This window comes from Carettochelys insculpta, chromosome 6 (genome assembly GCF_033958435.1).
Source record: "Carettochelys insculpta isolate YL-2023 chromosome 6, ASM3395843v1, whole genome shotgun sequence".
NCBI classification, from domain to species: Eukaryota; Metazoa; Chordata; order Testudines; family Carettochelyidae; genus Carettochelys; species Carettochelys insculpta.
The window spans coordinates 113,557,452-113,577,421 of NC_134142.1; the positions used below are offsets into that span (position 1 = coordinate 113,557,452).

The 19,970-nt window shown below is 47.8% G+C and overlaps 1 protein-coding gene across 1 annotated transcript in view; it reads right to left on the minus strand.

Moving 5' to 3' along the window:
• PNPLA2 (patatin like domain 2, triacylglycerol lipase) overlaps positions 1-19,698 on the minus strand; it is a 55,857-nt gene extending 36,159 nt beyond the window's left edge. Inside the window, exon 1 of the mRNA XM_074997860.1 lies at positions 19,145-19,698. Coding sequence (XP_074853961.1) covers positions 19,145-19,331 — 187 coding nt within the window. The 5' untranslated portion in view covers positions 19,332-19,698. The remainder of the gene's footprint in view (positions 1-19,144) is intronic.
• Positions 19,699-19,970: the final 272 nt, after the last annotated feature.

Genomic DNA, 19,970 nt, shown 5'->3' on the forward strand with positions numbered 1-19,970 from the left:
CTGAGTAAAAAGCCACTGGCTATGATTTGTTTATAATACAGTATTAAGCCCAGAAGGAGCCTTTGGGAGGCCAGGAGTGGTGGCTGTCATCTGGGGCCCCAGTTTCCTCTTAGGAGATAAGCCTCAACTAGAAATAGATCTGCCCTGCTCCCTGCCGCTCCAGAGAGCGGAATAAAAATGGGACCTAGAGTTAAGCCATGCTGGGTTTTGCCTCAGCTCTGACCTGTCAATCATTGCATAGTGCAACCACCTCCTACAGTAAGGCAGCCCCAGATGCTCTTTGAGCACAGCCTTCTGCCTTGTGTAGCTGGAACGCTGCATGGGCGAAGCATTAGATTTGGGACACTGTGATATTGGCCATGAAGGGCTAAGAGGAATTCAGATGGGCTTTTACAGCCAGAGTCAGTAGATTTGGGAGAGCTAGTGGGAGCTGGCAGGTGAACTGCAATAGCTGCCCTTCTTGGTACATATTACCTCTCACCCTTTAGATTAGTGCAACAATAGTACATCATGTGGACAGCAATCTACTGTTCCAGGCATAGGCAAGTACTGCAGTACCTGGAACACTTGCATGTTCCATGCCAAGTGTAAGGGAGCATCTATTAGACAGGGAGCTGAGCTCAGACTGGCACACAGGCTCACGGGGCTTTGCTGCCATTGGGAGTAAAGCAGTTCTTTCATCGTTTTCTCCTTCCGTCAGTTCTTAATACGGTAATGGCAATGCATCAGTGAGATGCTAGCAGGGTGCAACAAAGCACAAAAATGGGACACTAGGTCTCATCCTCTCCAGCCAGAAGTCTAGCAAACCATACAGAAGGGCCAACTTCAGTCAAGTATTCAGTGGAACCACTCTGATGTGGTGAATCAACTGGAACCCACCAAGCATAAGGGAAGGTTAAGTTCTTTGCTGTGCCTCACACAGCAAATAAGTGGGGAGGGACACAAGAGAGTTCAGTGGTCTGATTCCCTATTGCCTTGCACAGGGATATATGGCCACATACAGGACAAAGTGGGGCAAATGTGGAGTGACTCCATGGAAAGAGAGATCATGCTGTATAAGCATAAGACTGAATGAAAAGAAATAGTCCAATGAGTGTCTGTTGAGTGGTAGTGTTTTACCTGCCAACTCACCAGTGAATGATATATAATGTTCCCTCTCAGTTTGTCCATCCATGCATGGAATAAGTTTTGTTCTGTGCACTGAAGCATGTGCACCAGCAGTAGAGACACATGTTGCCACCTATGCACTAACTGACTCTCTCCTGGGTAGACAAAGAAATGCACACCTTAGAGATCACTGGTGACAACTACTTTGCATGGGACCACCCAAAGTATGAGGCAATGCAGAATCAGCAAGTCTGTACTACCATTTCGAGGCAAGGCAGATGTGAAGATGCAGTCAGTCAATCCATGCCCATCTTGGGGACAGAGGTAGCACAGGATTAAAATCCACTGAGTACTGAGACTTGGTGCAGCTTCAAAGCCCCAGAAAAGCAGAACTGCCATACTCAGCCTGTCCCTACCCACAGCCCTGCAGAGCTCACTGGGCAATCTGCCTTGGCAAGCAGCGAGGACAAAGGTCATCTATGTCCTAGTCAGCTGATGAGAATCAGCCCTTATTCACCTCAGTTATTCCTGTCACTCACCTCAGCCTGGAGAAAGCCAGGCTGCTTCTGCTGAGAACTGGGCCTGGGGAATGAGCAGGAACAGGGGAGTTACGCTGGTTGTGTCCCATTACCAAGCAAGTTACATTCCTGGACATTCTTCCCATCCTGCCCAGGCCCACAGCGTCATAGCTTAAGATACACCTACCCCAGGAACTAGTGGCCTAACCCAGATCCTACTGAGTTTAGAGGAAAGATTCCCATTCCCAAAGTGGAAGGATGGTTTTGGGCATAGAGCACTGAACTAGAACTGACTGGGGAGCTGACAGCCAGCCTGAATAGACAAGTTAGGCAAAGGAAGTATTTCTAGCCCCCTTTCACTGAGGCCTAGAGCAACAGACAGGAGCCCTAGAACCTTCAGAATCATTGAGCCCCTGGGCAGTTGTTCCCTTTGCCCCCACTCTTCTCTCCCCCCCCCCCCCCCCCAACTGTTGATGGGCCTCACAAGACTTGTGTGCTATTTCCAGATCTGCTACAGACCCCTCTGGTGAGGGGATGTGAGGCACTAATCTCTTTAGGCCTCAGTAAAGAGGGGCTAGAAATACTTCCTTTGTCTAACTTGTCTATGTAGGCTGTTTCTTTAGCTCAGGGACTTGTCTCTTAAGATGCTCATTTACTCTTTTTGCTATAGCTTCCCAACCAAGATCAGCACCAAGTACAACAACAGACTCCCAGAGCTTGCACCAGTTGTCTAGTTAGGCATACATCAGGACCATCCCAGAGAGTAGCATCCTTACCCTGTTTCCAGGAGATAGGGGATTAGTTTTCACACACATACTATGAATACACGACAGCTGGTCTGCATGGGATGAAAAACTGCCAACTGTACGTATTCATCTATTTGTATGCATGCTTATAGCCTCATGAAGCAGCAGACCCCTTAAGAAACAGAGTGCTCGGCTCCAAGCTGATCTCTTGCAAGCAGTACAAAGTTAGCACTAAGTGCATCAGCCACCTGCTCCTAGTCCAAGCACCTGCCTGTGTGTCCACTGCAGCTCTGCTTTCTGTGCCCCCTCTGCATTTCCATCTGGGGGTATGCACTGAAGAGCAACCTTACATCAGCCAGCTTTTCTCCATGGTGTTAGGTCATTCAAGGCTAATTGCCAGCAATTAGTCATAATGAGATACTCTGCTCTGAGTCAGCTTCAGGGGAAACCAGGGGGATCACTTAGCTCTGTCAGGAATCCCTTCCCACATGGAAGGGAGGGTTAGAAGGTTGGCCGTTCTAATGAGAACTTGCCATTACTGGGTCAGACCAAAGGTCCATCTAGTCTAACATCCTGTCTGCTGACAGTGGCCAGTGCCAGGTGCCCCAGAGGGGGTGGGCGAAAGACAATGAGCTTGCCAAGTCTTGAAGCTACAGTGCCCAAAGGTGAAGGGAAAATCATCACTGAGGCCCACAAGCAGCCAATTCCTGGGCACACAAAATGACTGACATTTCTAACCAGACTGACATTGGAGTGTCTTGCTCACATATTACAGCATTCATGCCCCTCCCCCCACTTCCCCTACAAGGTTGCGGAACAGGGTAGAAGCATAAAGAATCAGAGATAGAGTCTAGTACAACAGAAACTTGTTGTGTCAGTGTGGCCACCAACTCTAGCTGGTGAACCCCCCCACCTTTTTTTTTTTAAATTGTCAGAGGCTTTGACTTGAATAAATATGCACATATACAAGGTCAAATCACTAACTGTAGTGTTTGAGGAAGTTTTTTTTGCAGATCAAGGTAGAGTTTTCGCTATTCGATCCCTGAGGGGGCAAATAGATTTTAAAAACAACATACACCACACACTGAGGGATGGCGATAGGTCTTGCTATGAGGGCAGGTGACTGGACTTGGCCTTTCAAGGTCCCTTCCAGTTCTATAAGATAGGTATACCTCTATGACTTGGCCTGAAGTGTTAGCCACCACTTAGTTTCTTTAGATCCCAGAAAGGATAGAAACACAAATAGGTGCTTTGCGTGTACTTGTCTAGTTTTTTTGCTTTAAGACTTGCTAGCTAGTAAGTCTGCTTTTGTGAAAAAGGATATTTGCACCACTCAGAGCTTTTCAGAGCAGACTTGTTAGCTAGCTGGGAGCAGGAAAAAAGTGATATTAACAGACATACAAAAAATGCTTTTCAGAGCAGACTCACTCAGCCCTTGCAAGCCAGGGGACAAAAATTAAGCCTTAGCTGGAGAAGTAGATAGGAAGGCAGAGGACCATGCGGGTGGTATGCCAGAAGCCCAGCAGCTGGAGTCTGCCACCTGTCATCCCCACAGTGGAAGTCAGAGCCCCAAAGCCTGTGTGAAGGAGAACTCACACCAGCTGGCTGCTTCTCCTGTGTCTGCAATTCCAGAGAGACAGAGAGAGAGGCGGGGGAAGGCCTATTCCCTTCTTACAGGCCCAGGGAGTGCCCCTGGCCACCTTCCAAATCATTGCACAGGAAATTTGTGACTGCAAGAAAAGCCTCTGGTGGAGGCTACCTGTGGCCATGGGGACCAGATCTCCACTGCTTTGTTATTTGCATAAGCCTCTTATTGCTTTTTTAGGGAAAGCCTTTAGAACTCTTGCTTCCTCAGACCAGCCCTGAGGGGGCATGTTCTCCAGGGGCTGGTACCAGCTCCAGACTGTTTATCCCTAGCCCCTGAGCAGGTTGCTGCGGGTGATGGAGACCTGGGGAAGGGGCTGGAGTTAGGCAGGACAGTGGCATTCAGGGACCGGCCAGTGAGTTGGTCAAGGTGGGAAGGGGCCCCCCTGTGTTTGACAGCCCCAGAGCTGCTGCCTATGGACCCTGCCAGGGTCAGTCATTGCCAGTAGCTTATCTGTCTAATGAGAGCAAAGGCCCATCTCCATGGGACAGTTGCCACTGCCCCCAGGCAGAGGGGAGATGAGAGAAAGGGACGGGGAGAAACCAGAAGGGGCAGCAAGTGGGGAAGGGGGATCTCCAGCTCCCAGCCCTGCCCAGATGCACCCCTGCTCCCCTGGGCAGATGAACTCCGAGGAGTAGACAGAGGACAAGCCAGTGGCTGACACTGCTTGAGCCTGGCACTGCTGGGTGTGGGAGGGGCAATACCCAAGTGGCACCTTTGATTTGGTTTTTCCCCAGCGTTGGGTTCAGAGATGCTGTGATGGGCAGTCCGAGACCTGGTAAGTTGAGTTCTTCTGGGAGGGACCTAGCCTGGGTAAACAAACTTCACTGGATTTCTTCCCAGCTGGGCAGAGCCCTAGAGTTATAGTGGCCTGGTCTACACTAGGCAAGTTGATTGCAGAAAGGGATCTAGGGGTCATAGTGTGATGCTGTTGCCCCCCCGCCCCCCCCCAAAAAAAGAGCTAAGCATGATTCTGGGATGCAGTAACAGGAGCATTGCAAGCAAGACATGAAAAGTCATTCTTCCGCTCTACTCAGTGCTCATTAGGTCTCAATTGAAGTACTGTATCCAGTTCTGGGCACCACGTTTCAAGAAAGATATGGAGAAATTGGAGGACGTCTGGAGAAGAGCAACAACAACAAAGGTCTAGAGAACATAAGCTGTGAGGGATGACTGAAAGAACTGGGCTTGTTTAGTTTAGAGAAAAAAATACTTTGAGACATGACAGCAGTTTAAGTACCTCAAATAAAGTTACAAGGAAGAGGGAGGGGAGAGAAAAAAAAAAGTTTTTTGGCCTCTGAGGACAGGACAAGGAGCAATGGGCTTTAACTGCAGCAAGGGAGGGTTAGACTAAACTAGACATTAGGAAAAACGTCCTAGCAGTCCAGAGTTTAACCACCCTGCCAAAGTTACCTAGGGAGGTTGTGGAGTCTCCATTGCTGGAGATATTTAAGAGCAGGTTAGACAGACCTCTATTGGGGATTCTCTAGATGGTATTTGGTCCTGCCAAGAGGGCAGGGAACTGAATTCTATGGCCTCTTGGGGTCCCCTCCAGTGCTAGTGTTCTAGGATTCTAAAGGACTATGCAATGTGACACTTCATCAGAAGGCTTCACTCATGCTGGTCAAGAGCATATAACCTGCTCTTTGTGGGGGTGTAAGTGACAGTAGAAACAAGGCAGGTAGGTCCAGGCAGTCTGGATGAGTCAAGAGGCAGTGTGAGGCAAGAGCCCAATCACAATCTGCAAACCCAGTGCTTGGAGAGTTAATGTGGTTGAGTCACCCACTTCCTCTAAGTGATCCAACTGGCTACTGGACAGGCAGCCACATCTCACAAACCTTGTCTGGTCTACCTTAGCCTGAATCTACACTTACCCAGCATTCAAACACTCCAGGACTGATCTCCCAGAGTTTGTCTTCTGTGAGGACATTTAAAAAAAAAATGTCTCAAGGCTCAGCTGTCAACCCTTGTACTCCATGCTATTGCATGGAGAAAAGAATGTCAGTGCAACCCCACGTCTACACAAGGGCAGGAAGTTGATCGCAGTACATTAATGGCATAGCTACAATTGCCTATGTAGACATAGCCTTAAGACTTCCAGTTCTAGAGAAGCTGAGGGAGATCTCGGACTCAAGCAATTTTTGGTGAGAGTAATAATTCAGTCTGGAGGAGATCAGTCGACGATATCCTTTGAAAGGTCCAGGGAATTACTACTCCTCTTTCAATGAAAGGCTATCCTGACAAAAGGCTGTCTTTAAAAGCAGGCCTCATGAGACCTTAAGAGGATTTCCCCAAGAGGTGAGAAATAATTATGTTCCCTGCTGTCATCTTATCCCACTGGGGGTGGGATGAAGAGCTTGAACTTGAGGGTTCAAACAACACAGGCCATGTTGTAACAGAACTGCTCCACTTTCCCTGCACTGCATAGCTCAGAAGGAGCCTCAAAGTAAGAGCATAAATACAGCAGCACTGCTTCCTGGCACAAGTGTATCTGACCTGCTCTGACAGAAGTGTCTCCCTCCTCCATTTCTAACTGGAAGTTGAACCTCTCTAATCCTGAGCTTGTCCAGCAACATCTGTGATCCAGCAAGATTTTAGCTGGCCAAATCCAGGATGAGCTGTTGTCTGGCTAAGTTTCCTGTGGTTCCCTAAAGTTTGTATACAACACCCCAGTCCTAGCAGTCAGTGTTCTGTGCTGTAATTTACCCCTAAATGGCTTCTAACACCCCAGGAACCAGCGGAAGGGTAAGTAATGTGCTAGGTAACATTGACCTCCCATCGTCCAGTGAATTCTCTTGTCTGGCACCAGTCACATTTCAAGGGTGCTGGATAAGAGCAGTTCAGCCTGTACTATCACCACTGACCATGCACAGCAGAGAGCAAGCCGGGTGCCAGGCTGCTTTGCACAGCAACACAGCAGAGTTCAGATCTAGCTACTTCAGAGAAGGTTAGACACACACTACTCATCATCATCTTTGGCCAAAGGCAACCATTTGCCTTCTCCCTCAACCAATGGCCCACTTCCCCAGAGAGTGGTCTCCCAAGCAGCAACTCCAGGGAGATAGGCAGCAAAGCCAAGTGGGAGAGGAGTGTGACAAAGGTGGGGATGGCCATCATTTCCCACCAGATGCTGGTGACTGTCAAGACAGGACATGAGTTGGTCCCAGGCCAGCAACTGACACTGCACATCAGCCCTGAGCCACCACTCCATTACCCCCATTGTGGCCAGGATGAGGATGGCGGCCTCGGAGTCCAGCTCTGGCAGGGGTTGGGGCTAGGCTGCTGCCTCCTCCTGTGGGGGCTGCTGCTGCGCCTCCCTTCCCCACCCCCCAGTGTATTGATGCTGTGATGCAAAGGAGTGGTGTCCCCACCACAGGATGGGGTGTAGCTCCCAGTAATAGGGGAAGGCAAGAAGTCCTGCCCTCAAGCATCAGGTAATGTCTCAGGCCCAGATGTAGCCATGGCAAAGCTCCTTTACTTTGGCCTGGACCTGTTCCATGCTGCGATGGAGGTGGCCCCAATTGGTGAGGGCAGTGACCATCCTGCCATATATTTCAGTGCTCTGCCACCTGGCCTTGGGGTCCTGGAGGGTTTCCTCCTCCCCCCACAAATCCAAAGAGGCCTGGACCTGGCCCTGCTGCAGGAGAGGGCCCTGCCTCTGAGCCCCAGGGTGAATCCTGAGACCCCTTGGCCTGCTCCCTCATGAGCCCATGGGGGTGTGTCTTGGGGTGCCTGGTGTTCTAGCATCTGAAAAGATTCTCACCAAGGTGCAGCTGCATGGGTGGGGGACCATGGATGTAGCTGTGCTGTTTGAACACTCCGTTTCCTGCCATGGGGTTTCCTGTGGCTTTAAGGATGGCTGTAGACAGGATGTCCACTGGGCATCTGTCCAGTGCCCCAGAGGCCCCTTGGAACTTCCAGACTGGCATGTTGCCAACAGATCTGTCAGGTGTTCTTCCTCCTGCTGAGCAGGGTATGTATGGCTGTCAAAAACGCTGTGGTCTGTTGACTTACTGTCAACAGAACACACTTTGCAGCCTAGACATAGCCTGAGTGAGGAACTAGTCTCCCATTTTCCATACAGTTAACTCTACTGCTCATTGACAAGCTCTTGTACCTGCACTCTAATAGGCTACCCAAGTGCCCCTTTTTTCTAAGGGAGGGTTATTCTTGTTCATTGACCTTAATGAACCTCAAAGGGGTAGGGAATGTGCTTCCCACTGCCCCTGAAGGTTACGGGTATTGAGCTGTGTTTTCTTGTAGTCACACGATAGCTTGTTGCTTTATCACCAAAAAGAGCATATACCTGATCATCAAATAGCCATTGCTTAGTCCCAGAGCAAGGCTAGGACAGAAGGTCTTAGCTATGACACCAATAAAACCTTTGTCTAGCCTCTAACCTAAGGAGAGCCTCTTTAAGAATGCCTTGAGCAAACAACATTATCCTAGTCGTAAATCTGTGGCCTCCTCTATGTTGGCCCTTAGTGTGTGCAGGATTCGCATTATTAGCAATGTCCTTACATGCTTTATAGCATCTGCTGATAGCGTCAAGCTGATTTGTGCTTCAGGAGAATCACCGAGTCCCCTTCCCACTGGGAACTTGTTTGGAATAGCCAGCTATGGGTAATAAAGCCACCTCCTCAAGAGAGGATTTAGCAGAGTATTTTTACAGGAGACAGCAATTGGCCGTGTCTACATGAGCCCCAAACTTCAAAATAGCCATTTCAAAGTTTACTAATGAAGTGTTGAAATGCATATTCAGCGCTTCATTAGCATGCGGGCAGCCACGGCACTTCGAAATTGATGCGCCTCGCCCCGACGGGGCTCCTTTTGGAAAGGACCCCACCTACTCTGAAGTCCCCTTATTCCCCATCAGCTCATGGGAATAAGGGGGGACTTCGAAGTAGGCGGGGTCCTTTCCAAAAGGAGCCCCGTAGGGACAAGCTGTGCGGTGGCAAGGCGCGTCAATTTCGAAGTGCCGTGGCCGCCCACATGCTAATGAAGCGCTGAATATGCATTTCAACGCTTCACTAGTAAGCTTCGAAATGGCCATTTCGAAGTTTGGGGCTTGTGTAGATGTAGCCATTGTGTGTTATAGGAATATTGGAGATTGTCTGCTGGTCTAAGTACCCTAGTGTCCATGGATCTGTAACAATATCCCTTCCAATCTTTTCCATCCACGTGTGGATTCCCGCCCTCCCCCGCCCCCCACACCATCTGTGTGCAGAATTTTTTTTTTTTTTTTAAAATGTGCACCAATAGAAAGAAAACCTAGCTGTGCATGCCCTGCTAATCAGCTACACAGCATCTGCTTTTCTCCTGAGTGGCCACACAGCCATACAGCTTACAGGGAAAACACTGCCAGATGACATCCACTCTGGCTTAAGCATCAGATTTAAAATGCTGCATTTCCCTACCACCACAGGTTCAAATTCCAGAAGGGTTGGTATAGGCAGTCATCCTTCTAAGGCAGATTAACGATGCTATGGAATATTAGAGATGGTGTGTAGGTCACTGAGCAGGCCAGGACAAGAGGCTTTCATGCAGAGTAGACAAAAGCCTCAAATGTAATGAGCCTATGGCACTGAGACCACAGCTCCATCCTAGAATTCAGATCAGAGTTCCACCCCATCTCACATGCCCACTGTTTAAGAACAGCTGCTTGCTCCTAAAGTGCAGCAATGTCTGGGTCAGAGAGAAGGTTGGTTCATTCTGCTTAGCATGTAATTTGTGCATTACAGTGCCTTTAAATTGCTCACTTTGAGAGTCTGATCACACTTCAAATGCAGACCCTGTTCTATCAATGCAGCAACCCTCTGGGAAGAATCCAAGATGCCCATAATCCACTATGGCACCAGCTGAAGGTTAAATTGCTAACAATAGCTAGGAAAGCGTCCTTTGGAGATTAACAGCTTATTTAGAATTGTGTGTGAATCAAAGCCATGGAGCCCACATAAATATACACAACTGTGTTCTTCCTGCCATTACTGTTGTGTTCCATGCTTGCCTGGGGCATCTTTCTCCTGTTGAAACTAAGGTCTTAGTGTTCGGAGCTCTCCTGTTCAGCACCCACCACAAGCCCCTAAGCACCTATTTCAGGGAGAATGAAGAATCAGCCCAATGACCTAGAACAAGCAGCAATGGGGTGGGGGGGTTAAGATTTTCCCTATGTCCAAACTAAACTGCCAGGGTAGCTTAAACAGTAGAATCGATTGCCTAGGGTGGCTGTGGGATCATGGAACATTTAACAGCTGGTTAGATAAACACTTGGGAGGAATCAGAGAGATAGCCCTGTTAGTTTTTATCTTTAAGAACAAGAAGTCCTGTGGCACCTTATAGGCTAACAGCTAGATTGGAGTATAAGCTTTTGTAGGCAAAGACCTGCTTCTTCAGATGCATGTCAGGAGCGATCTAGATGCCTGGCTCTGCCATGAGGGCAGGGGACTGGATGTGATGATCTCCCTTTCAGTTTTAGTATTTTGCAATAAGACTCACTCAGAAGCCAGGACAGTTGCATACTCCAAGGACCAAGTACTGACTGGGAAGATACCGCTATTAACAGAAGCCTGACTGTAGGGGACTTGAGCTTTCAATCAGAGTCCAGTGAAGAATCTGTCTACTGACTTTGAGCAGGACTTGAGAATGAAATCAGGCAGATAGTGACATACAAAGCCTCATGCCTGCCCATGAAGCACTGAACATGGCATAATGTAGTCTGATTGGTTTCAGAGATGAAGGTACGGGTGCCCCACTGTCAGCAGATAGGATTGAGGCTAGCAAACCAGGCTTCTCCCAAGCACCTCATTGCTTGTCAGAAATATTCGTGTCCTCATTTGATGGCCAGAGGGCATCGAGGGCAGCTGCCATAGTCCTAATTAGAGCCCTGAACAACTCCTGCTCTGCAGCACCCACCATACAGCTGCCCCCATTGGTCAGGAAGCCATCAATTACTTTTGCTGGAACAAGCTATTCTGCTGACACAGGCAGGAGTCTGCAGCTTGCATCCCCTCCCATTAGTGATTCAATCCACCTCCAGCCTGATCCCTGAACCCTAGAGCATAATACAGGACTAGTCAAAAGTTTTTATGACTGGGATGAAGCAGAGATCATATGACGTGCCATAGCTGGCCATCAAGGCCACTTACTCCTCTGCCCTCCCATTTACAGGAAGTGATGGGGACCAGCACCACATAGAGCTACAGAAATCAACTGGAGAGGCCAAGTTCAAGCCACCTTACAGAATACAGGATTTGGATCCAAGAGCTGAAACCTCTACAGACACAAGCCAGCATGGCCTTACTGACCTCAGAAGTGTGTAGAGTTACACCAGCTACGGATCTGTTTTTGGCTTCTCTTCAGCCCTTATTGCCCACCTCCAGTTAGAAAACAAATGGCAGGACTAAACAGTCCATTTTCAGAATGGAGAGGTAGCTAGTGGTGTCCTGCCAGGGATCTGCAGTGGACCAGTTCTATTCAACATCCTCATAAGAAGTTTGAGAAAGGGGAAAGCAGTGAAGTTGCAAGATTCGCTGAGACTACAAAACTGTTCACATCTAAAGCAGACTGAAGAGCTTCACAGAGGATCTACGAAAGGATGGATGAATGAAATTCAGTGTTGATAGATGCAAAGTAATGAATTTGGAAAGCATAATCCTAACTACACATATAAAAAACAGGAACCAACTTAGCAGTCACTTGAGATCTTGGAATCATTGTGGATAGCTCTCCAGAAACAGCCACCCAATGTGCAGCAGCCATCAAGAAAGTGTTTAGAATCATTAAGAAAAGGACAGACTATCTTATTGCCTTTACACAGAGCTGTTTTGGCCATAAGCTAGTTTGGGGCAGCCACCACAGGTCTTGTGCTTTTTGGGGCCCTGCAACAGCACCCCAACCGTGCACAAGACAGGACCTGCAGTATTACCTGGGGCCAGGAGCCTGGTGCAGCTGCTGCAGGGGTTCTCTTCCACTGCCTCCGATCATAGCAGTAGAAGCCAGAGGGGCTTGGCAGCCTGCTCCACTCTGCCCTGCTATGCTCCTGGCCAGGTTTCTCCATAGTAGCAGGAAGCAAAGCACACTGATCTTGGTGCCCTCAGCTTCCTGCCACCGTGGAGAAGTGAGGCACAGTAGACCAGGACAGCAGCACAAAGCAGGCTTCTGGACATGGTGGAGTGGGGCTGGTAGAGGGAGAGTTGTCCCTTCAGGGCATCCCTGCCTCTATATAAAGCCATGGTATGCCCAAACCCTGAATGCTATGTACAGGTATTGTCACCTCATCTCAAAAAGGGAATTTGAAAAGGTTCAGAAAAGGGCTTCCAAGTACAGAATGGCTTCTGTATGAGGAGAGTAATAAGATTGGGAGTTTTCAGCTTAAAGAATGACAGATCTCTAAAAATCATAACCAGTGTGTAGGAAGTGAATGGAGCATTATTTACTCCTGCCTGTAACACAAGAACTAAGTCACTAAATGAGGAAAAATAAGTAACAGCTTTAAAAACCAAAAAGGAAGTATTTCTTCACACAAAGTCAACCATGCAACTCTTTGCCAGAGGACATTATGAAGGTCAACACTATAACAGGGTTCAAAAGAGCTAGATTTATGCAGAGGATAGGTGCTGTTAGCCAGGATTGCAGAGATGGTGTCCCTAGCCTCCATTTGTCAGAAATAAGGAATAGCAACAGGGAATGCATCACTTGATTACCTGCTCTGTTCATTTCCTGAGGCACCTGGCATTGGCCACTGTCAGAAGACAGGATACTGAGCTAAATGGAACCTTTGGTCACACTGGGACAGACCATTCTTATGCTCAGCAATACAGGCAAATAGATATTAGCCCTAGATTACAGAAGGCCCTGGCTCTTTGACAGAGTTCTTTGGGGGCAGGGACTATTTGTCCTCTAGTATACTATCAGAATGACAAACAGCAATAGAAGTAGACAGGGTAAGTGACTTTCTTGATGCTACAGAGGGAATTTTTTTCAGAGCCAGAAGCAGTACACAGGAATTTCTGGCACCCAGTCTTGCTTACCCCATGCTTCTCAAGAACAGGGTGGCAAAGGCTGCCCAGTAGATATAGCCTATGTCAGCATGCGTGTAACCACTCCCCTGTGGGCAACATGTTACAATGACACAGCACTGTGCACACAAGCACATATGTGCTTCTGCTGCTGCTGGTGGGTGGGGAGGTTATGCCCATGGGAGAGTTGTCAATGCAGCAGCTTCACCCGACACATTATAGCTGGGCCACTGCAGTGCTGCATGCACAGACGTGGCCTAGTTATTCTGCCATTGAACCAGCATGTGGCAGACAGAAGCAGCAGCAGCAGCAGCAAGTCCCTGGCAGTGGCAGCTCCCTCCAAAGGGCAGGATAAGTTAGAGACCCTAACCCCTCCACCACAAAGACTGGTAGAAGGGCTACAGTCCCAGGCTGCCGTTTGGGTAGCATGCAGACTCTCAACCCAAGGCACATTGGAACCTCAAAACCTTATTGGCAGGGAGTTTATGTCATCGGGCATAGCTATGGCTCAGCTGGCAGTAACTGTGGAATTGTTGTCATGCTGAGAGAAGCCATTTACAGCCTAGAGCAGCTCTCAAAAATCAGGCATGCAAATATCCCTGGGACCCCCTTGAACAACTGTTTGTCCATCTGCTCACCTACCGAGCTGCCTAACTTTACAGGAGTCTACATAGCAAGCATTTGCAAAGTCAGTACAAACTGACCTGTCACACTTGTTTGTGCTGCTCTAGGTATTATACAATTAAATTTAAGGACAGTAAAAGCTTTGTTATCCAGTACACCTGGTTAACCCGCATCTTCCACTGATGGCAATACAATTCCCCTTCAGTTAACTGGGGAAATTCTGATTGCTATCCATCATCATTTTCCACTGCTTGTGAAAGTCACATTTGTTTGATGGCCCTGAGGTAGTAGAGGAGCAGTAAGTTACAGTCTGTACACAGTAAGGCTATGGCTAACTCAAAAGAACTCACCCAATTTGCACAATGCAAATTGCGTAAGTTATTTAGCATTACCTTATTTTGAACTCTGTGCCATCCAAACGGCACTGAAGTTTGAAATAAGCAGCTATTTCAAGGTTTCCACTGCGCTCTCGTGACAAGGGGTAGCAGAAACAGAAATAGCACTGCTCTTTCCAGCACTGTGTTTAGCCCCAGAGTTGTGATTTCAAGATACATTTGTATACCAGAAGAGTGACACTAGTGTAGCCCTAACCTAACAGTATTAAAAGCTGTAGTGTTAAGTAAAGTTATTTCTTAAAAACATTTTGAGTTTGGTAAAAAACTTGAGCGACTGGCACAGTTCATTAACTGGCAACTCCCATTCCCCATGCATGCTAGATAACACATGTACTGTACAATATTTATACTCCAAATGATATTGTAAAAGTTAGAATATAACCTGTTTTGCAGTACCAGGATACTGAGATAATGGCCTTTTGGAAGCCTAATTTTTATAAGCAATTATTTTTTAGTAAAATATACTTCATGGTCCTTTCTGGGCTTCTGACTTGGATCTCAATCTTTCCAGACTACCAGGTACACATTAGGCTATAGGCCCCTAACCTAGGTAAAACATGGTTTAGTCTTGCCATGTAAGATGGCCCAATTCACAGCAAAACCACAGCATGTCTCTAGAGATTCAGTCTACTTTGGAAGGCCTCTTATCCATGGTTCAGGAAAGAAGATGAAGACCCATGGCGAGAATAAGCATTTACTGTAACTGTATCCTAGTGAGTCACTGCAAATCATTCAGAGGTAATAGGTTTAACCAAAACCAGAACATTTTTTATTCCAAAAGGTTGAAAAAGCTACTGGGGGGCGGGGCGGGGGAAGCTGTTCTAGATTTGATTTTAACAAATAGGGAGGAATTGGTAGAGAACTTCGAAGTGGAAGGCAGCTTGGGTGACAGTGGTCGTGAAATCATAATGTTCACATTTCTAAGGAAGGGTAGAAGGGAAAACAGCAAAATAGAGATAATGGATCTCAGGAGGGCAGATTTTGGTAAACTCAGAGAGCTCATAGGTAAGGTCCCCTGGGAAGCAAAACTGAGGCGGGGCGGGGGGGGAACCAAACACACAGCTGAGGAGAGTTAGCTTGCTTTTGAGCCCTCTGAGAGGAAAAAAAAAAAAGGAGTTGTTATCTCCCTGCACAGGAAAGATGGAAAATATGGCAAAAGACCACCTTGGCTTAACCAGGAGATCTTGCATTCTCTCAAAATAAAACAAATTACAGAGGATGAATACAGGAAAACACCAGAAGAATGCAGGAGCAAGATTAGAAAGGCTAAAGGCACAAAATGAGCTCAAACTACCTACAGGCATAAAGGGAAACAGGAAGGCTTTTTATAAATATATTAGAAACAAGAGGAAGACCAGGAACAGGGTAGGGCCATTGCTCGGTGAGGAGGGAGAAACAGTAACAGGGAACTTGGAAATGGCAGAGATGCTTAATGACTTTTGTTTTGGTCTTCACTGAGGAGTCTGATGAAGGAATGCCCAACATCATGAATGCTAGTGGGAAAGGGGTAGAGTTAGAAGTTGAAATAAAAAACTCACCCCCAATAAGTTAAAAAAAAAAAAAAAATATCACTTAGAAAAATTAGATGTCTGTAAGTCACCAGGGCCTGATGAAATGCATCCTAGAATACTCAAGGAGCTGATAGAGGAGGTATCTGAGCCTTTATCTATCATCTTTGGAAAAATCATGGGAGACAGGAGATACTCCAGAAGACTGGAAAAGGGCAAATATCGTGCCCATCTATAAAAAGAGGAATACCACCTCCCCAGGAAACTACAGGCCAGTCATCTTAACTTCTGTGCCAGGAAAGATAATGGAGCAGGTAATTAAAGAAATCATCCGCAAGCACTTGGAAGGTGGTAAGGAACAGCCAACATGTATTTGTAAAGAACAAATCATGTCAAACCAATCTGATAGCTTTCTTTGATAGAACAACAAGCCTTGTGGCTAGGAGAGAAGTGGTAGATGTGGTATACCTAGACTTTAGTTAAGCATTTGATACAGTCTCACATGATCTTATTTAAAAAAAACCGAACACATCAACTAGGCAAATACAATTTAGATGAGGCTACTATACAGTGGTTGCATAACTGACTGGATAACTGTATTCAGAGCAGTTCTTAATGGTTCTCAATCCTACTGAAAAAGTATAACAAGTGGGGTTCTGCAGGGGTCTGTGTTAGGACTGGTTCTGTTCAATATCTTCATCAATGATTTAGATATTGGCATAGGAAGCAGGCTTTTTATGTTTGCAGAGGATACCAAGCTGGGAGGGGTTGCAACTGCTTTAGAGGATAGGGTCATAATTCAAAATGATCTGGATAAATTGGAGAAATGGTCTGAGGTAAACAGGATGAAGTGTAATAAGGACAAATGCAAAGTACTCCACTTGGGAAGGAACAATCCATTTCACACATACATACATAATGGGGAGAGGCTGTCTAGGAATGACTACAGCAGAAACTTATCCAGGGGTTATAGTGGACCACAAGCTAAATGAGTCAGTGTGATGCTGTTACACACACACAAGCCACGATTGTGGGATGCATTAACAGGTGTGTTGTGAACAAGACACGAGAAGTTATTCTTCCACTCTACTCTGTGCTGGTTAGGCCTCAGATGGAGTACTGTGTCCAGTTCTGGACACTGCGGTTCAAGAAGGATGTGGAGAAATTAGAGAAGGTCCAGAGAAGAGCAACAAGAATGATTAAAGGTCTACAGAATGTGACCTATGAAGAAAGGCTGAAATAATTGGGCTTGTTTAGTTTGGAAAAGATTGAGGGGCAACACAATAGTGGTTTTCAGGTAGCCAAAAGGGCATCATAAGGAGGAAGGAAAAAAAACTTGTTCTTTTTGGTCTCCAAGGACAGAGCAGGAGGCAATGGAATTAAACAGCAGCAAAAGAGGCTTAGGTTGGACATCAGGAAAAAGTTCCTAACTGTCAGGGTGGTCAAACAGTGGAACAAATTGCCAAGGAGGTTGTGGTATCTCCATCACTGCACATATTTAAGAAGAGGTTAGATACCTGTCTATCGCGGATGGTTTAGACAGTACTTGGTCCTGCCATGAGGGCAGGGGGCTGGACTCGATAGCCTCTCAAGGTCCCTTCCAGCACTAGTATTCTAGGATTCCTTGTTATAATATAAGCACACACTCAGATTAGATACAATACATTATATTGCTGCCTGGTGGCATTTCTTAGGTACACAAGTCTGGCAGTCCACTCCACCCAGTAACTGAAGTTTTCTGTAGACATTTACCTATGCCATCATTGAACCTTTTGTACAATAGGTTCTTATTGGCTGTTCATTCCTGACCTGCTAAAAAACTACAATGACCTCACTTAGTTGGTGTCCCTGGCAGACTAACAAAACAAAACTTGCTGACTGGTGCACCTGTGCAGGAGATATTCCCTATAGATGCAGTTCCTTTCGTGTTCTGAAGGAAACACCTGAACAGACAGCTGAATTGGAAGAGAAGTTCTAGAAAGGGAATTGCTTACCACCCTCATTTTCAGCTTCACTAGTTAAGAAATTTCTTAGTTTCTTAGACACAGCAATGTGCTTGTCTCCACTTTTGCTCCAGTCACTGCTCTGTTTCCAGTGCAAAGTCATTAAGAACTCATCTGTTGTATGTTTATGTCCCCACACAGCGGAGAGAGAGAGAGAAAGCATGCAATGAGTATGTGTCTTATCTTCAGTGTGCTTAACCAAATGCTGACTCTTGGCTCCTGCAGCTGTGGAGCAACAATAATGCAGGCAAAATAAGAATGCCATCCTTAATTTCATGTATTAATTGACTTTGCTCAATTTATATCACAGCTATAAAGCTACTCTAGTACCTGAATGCTCAGATCCCACCTACTGTGGTATTGTCATAACAGGTAGTACCTTTAGAACCAAGTTGAGTGCAAGCTGTGTATGATCAGTGCATTGATAAAAGGCAGACAACTCAGTTCTAATTGCAAGACATGCTCTTAAAAAAAAACAAAAAAAAAAACACAACACCACACCACACACCTAGTCTATAGTGTAGTTGATGACAGCCACTAAAGGCCCACAGTACTTGTCAGGACCACTTCAGTAAGTTTTAATGGGCTGTATCAGGCCCCTAGTAACTACTTCAGAGAAGCTGATCTGTGAACATCCACCTTCACTGAAGTGTAGCTACGTGTTGGCATCCATAACAAGAAGACTAATACTTGTTTTCACTTTCCATTTCAGACTGAACGTCCCTCTTTGGGCACAGACTAAAGCCAGTGTTCCTGTATGGTCTTTGACAGCAAGCTAACATGAAAGGATATTTTGGAGGAGACTAGCAAAGCAGTGTCTTAAAAGGAAACAAAAACAAAAAACAAACAAACAAACAAAAAAAACAAACAGTTTTCCTGTGGGCATTCTACTCTGGAACAAACCCACTTTTCTTTCAGAATAAAAACATCCATGGGTCCTGTTTCCAATTTCAGTCACTCCATTTCCCTTCAGGGCAAGCCATAAGATGGGGTGCGCAAATTTCAACTGGGTGCTGGGCCTCAGGCTCATCCATCTCATGAAAAATAAAGGACCCATGTTATTTTTTTCTGTGTGTGTATATTCACAGGTATACACCAATGAATAAAGTTTTTACATTCTACAGACTTACACCTGCTGAAAGGTTTTTTGTTAGGATCATAACTGATATTTCCATTAGTCTGGATTACACTCGACAGGTGGTGGGGGCTGCTAATGGCAGGGACAAAAAGTGGTGCCCCAACCTAAGAGGTTTGCTCACCCCTGCCATAAACGCCACCCAGACCCTAAGGCAAAGAGCTTCCACCGTAAAAATCCCCCTTGCTACAAAGGGGTTTGCCCCTCTGAAGGCACGTTCTGGGGCTGAACACTGACGATGAATCCCTTCTCTGACGTCCCTTGCGGCCCGTGGGCCTTGAACAGCCCCATCCCCTCGCCCACTTCCCACCCAGCAGGATCCTCAACGCCCCTCCATACCCCGCCCCCGTTTATGACCCGCCCCCTGCGCAGACTCCTGCTGGCCGGCTCTGCCCTGCGGAAGCTGCGGGGCTTTAGCCCTCCCGAGAGACCTACGAGCGCCTCACCCAAGCAGGCTCCAGTGACTAAGGCCGTGGCCGTCAGGGCTCCGGCGGAGGCTCCGTAGATGGTCCTGGCGTTGGCGACCAGGAAGGGGGCGTGCTCCTGCAGGCAGCTGGCCACGCCGATGTGGTACACCCCCAGGAACCCGCAGCCCGCGAAGGAGATGCTCCATGGGGCGTCCAGTGGGAACATCGCCTCCCCGCCCGCCGGGCAGGAGAGAGCGAGCAGCGGCGGTGGCGGCGGCAGACCAAGTCCCCAGCGGCCGAACGCTTTGCCGCGTTCTGCTCTGCTCTGCGCTGCGCCTGGGCAGCGGGAGCAGCTGCGGCGCCGCGATCCGCGCCTTCAGCTCACATCATACTGCGCTACGCTGGGCTCCTACCGCAGCCGTGGACGCGCCGCCTTCACTAGGGGAGCAACTGCCGGGAGCATTATATCTGGTGCGGGCCCGGCAGGGGGCGGGCTCCGGCGTGTGAGCTGTGGGGCCGGCGCAGCCAATCAAGGGGACTGGCTAGTGGCAGCGGCGCGGAGGCCGTACTGCTCTCGCGGCGGGTGGAGCTAGGTGGAGAGCGCTTGTCGGAATGGGAACGCGCTGGGGGAGAGGAGTTCGCGCGGGGCCCGGGAGATCTGTTCCCCGGGCGGCGCCCAGCTGTGGAACCTGTAGCTGGAACACCACGTGGGCCACTGAGTTCGCCCCTCGGCCTAGACTGATGAGATTCCCTCAGTGGCCGGAGGCAGTCTGGCGAAGTACCCTAATGACTGGGTGGGAGAGATGGGGTTTTGTGGAGGGGCTTCGGCCTGGGTCGTTTGTGTGTGGTGGGGGTTGCAGCATGT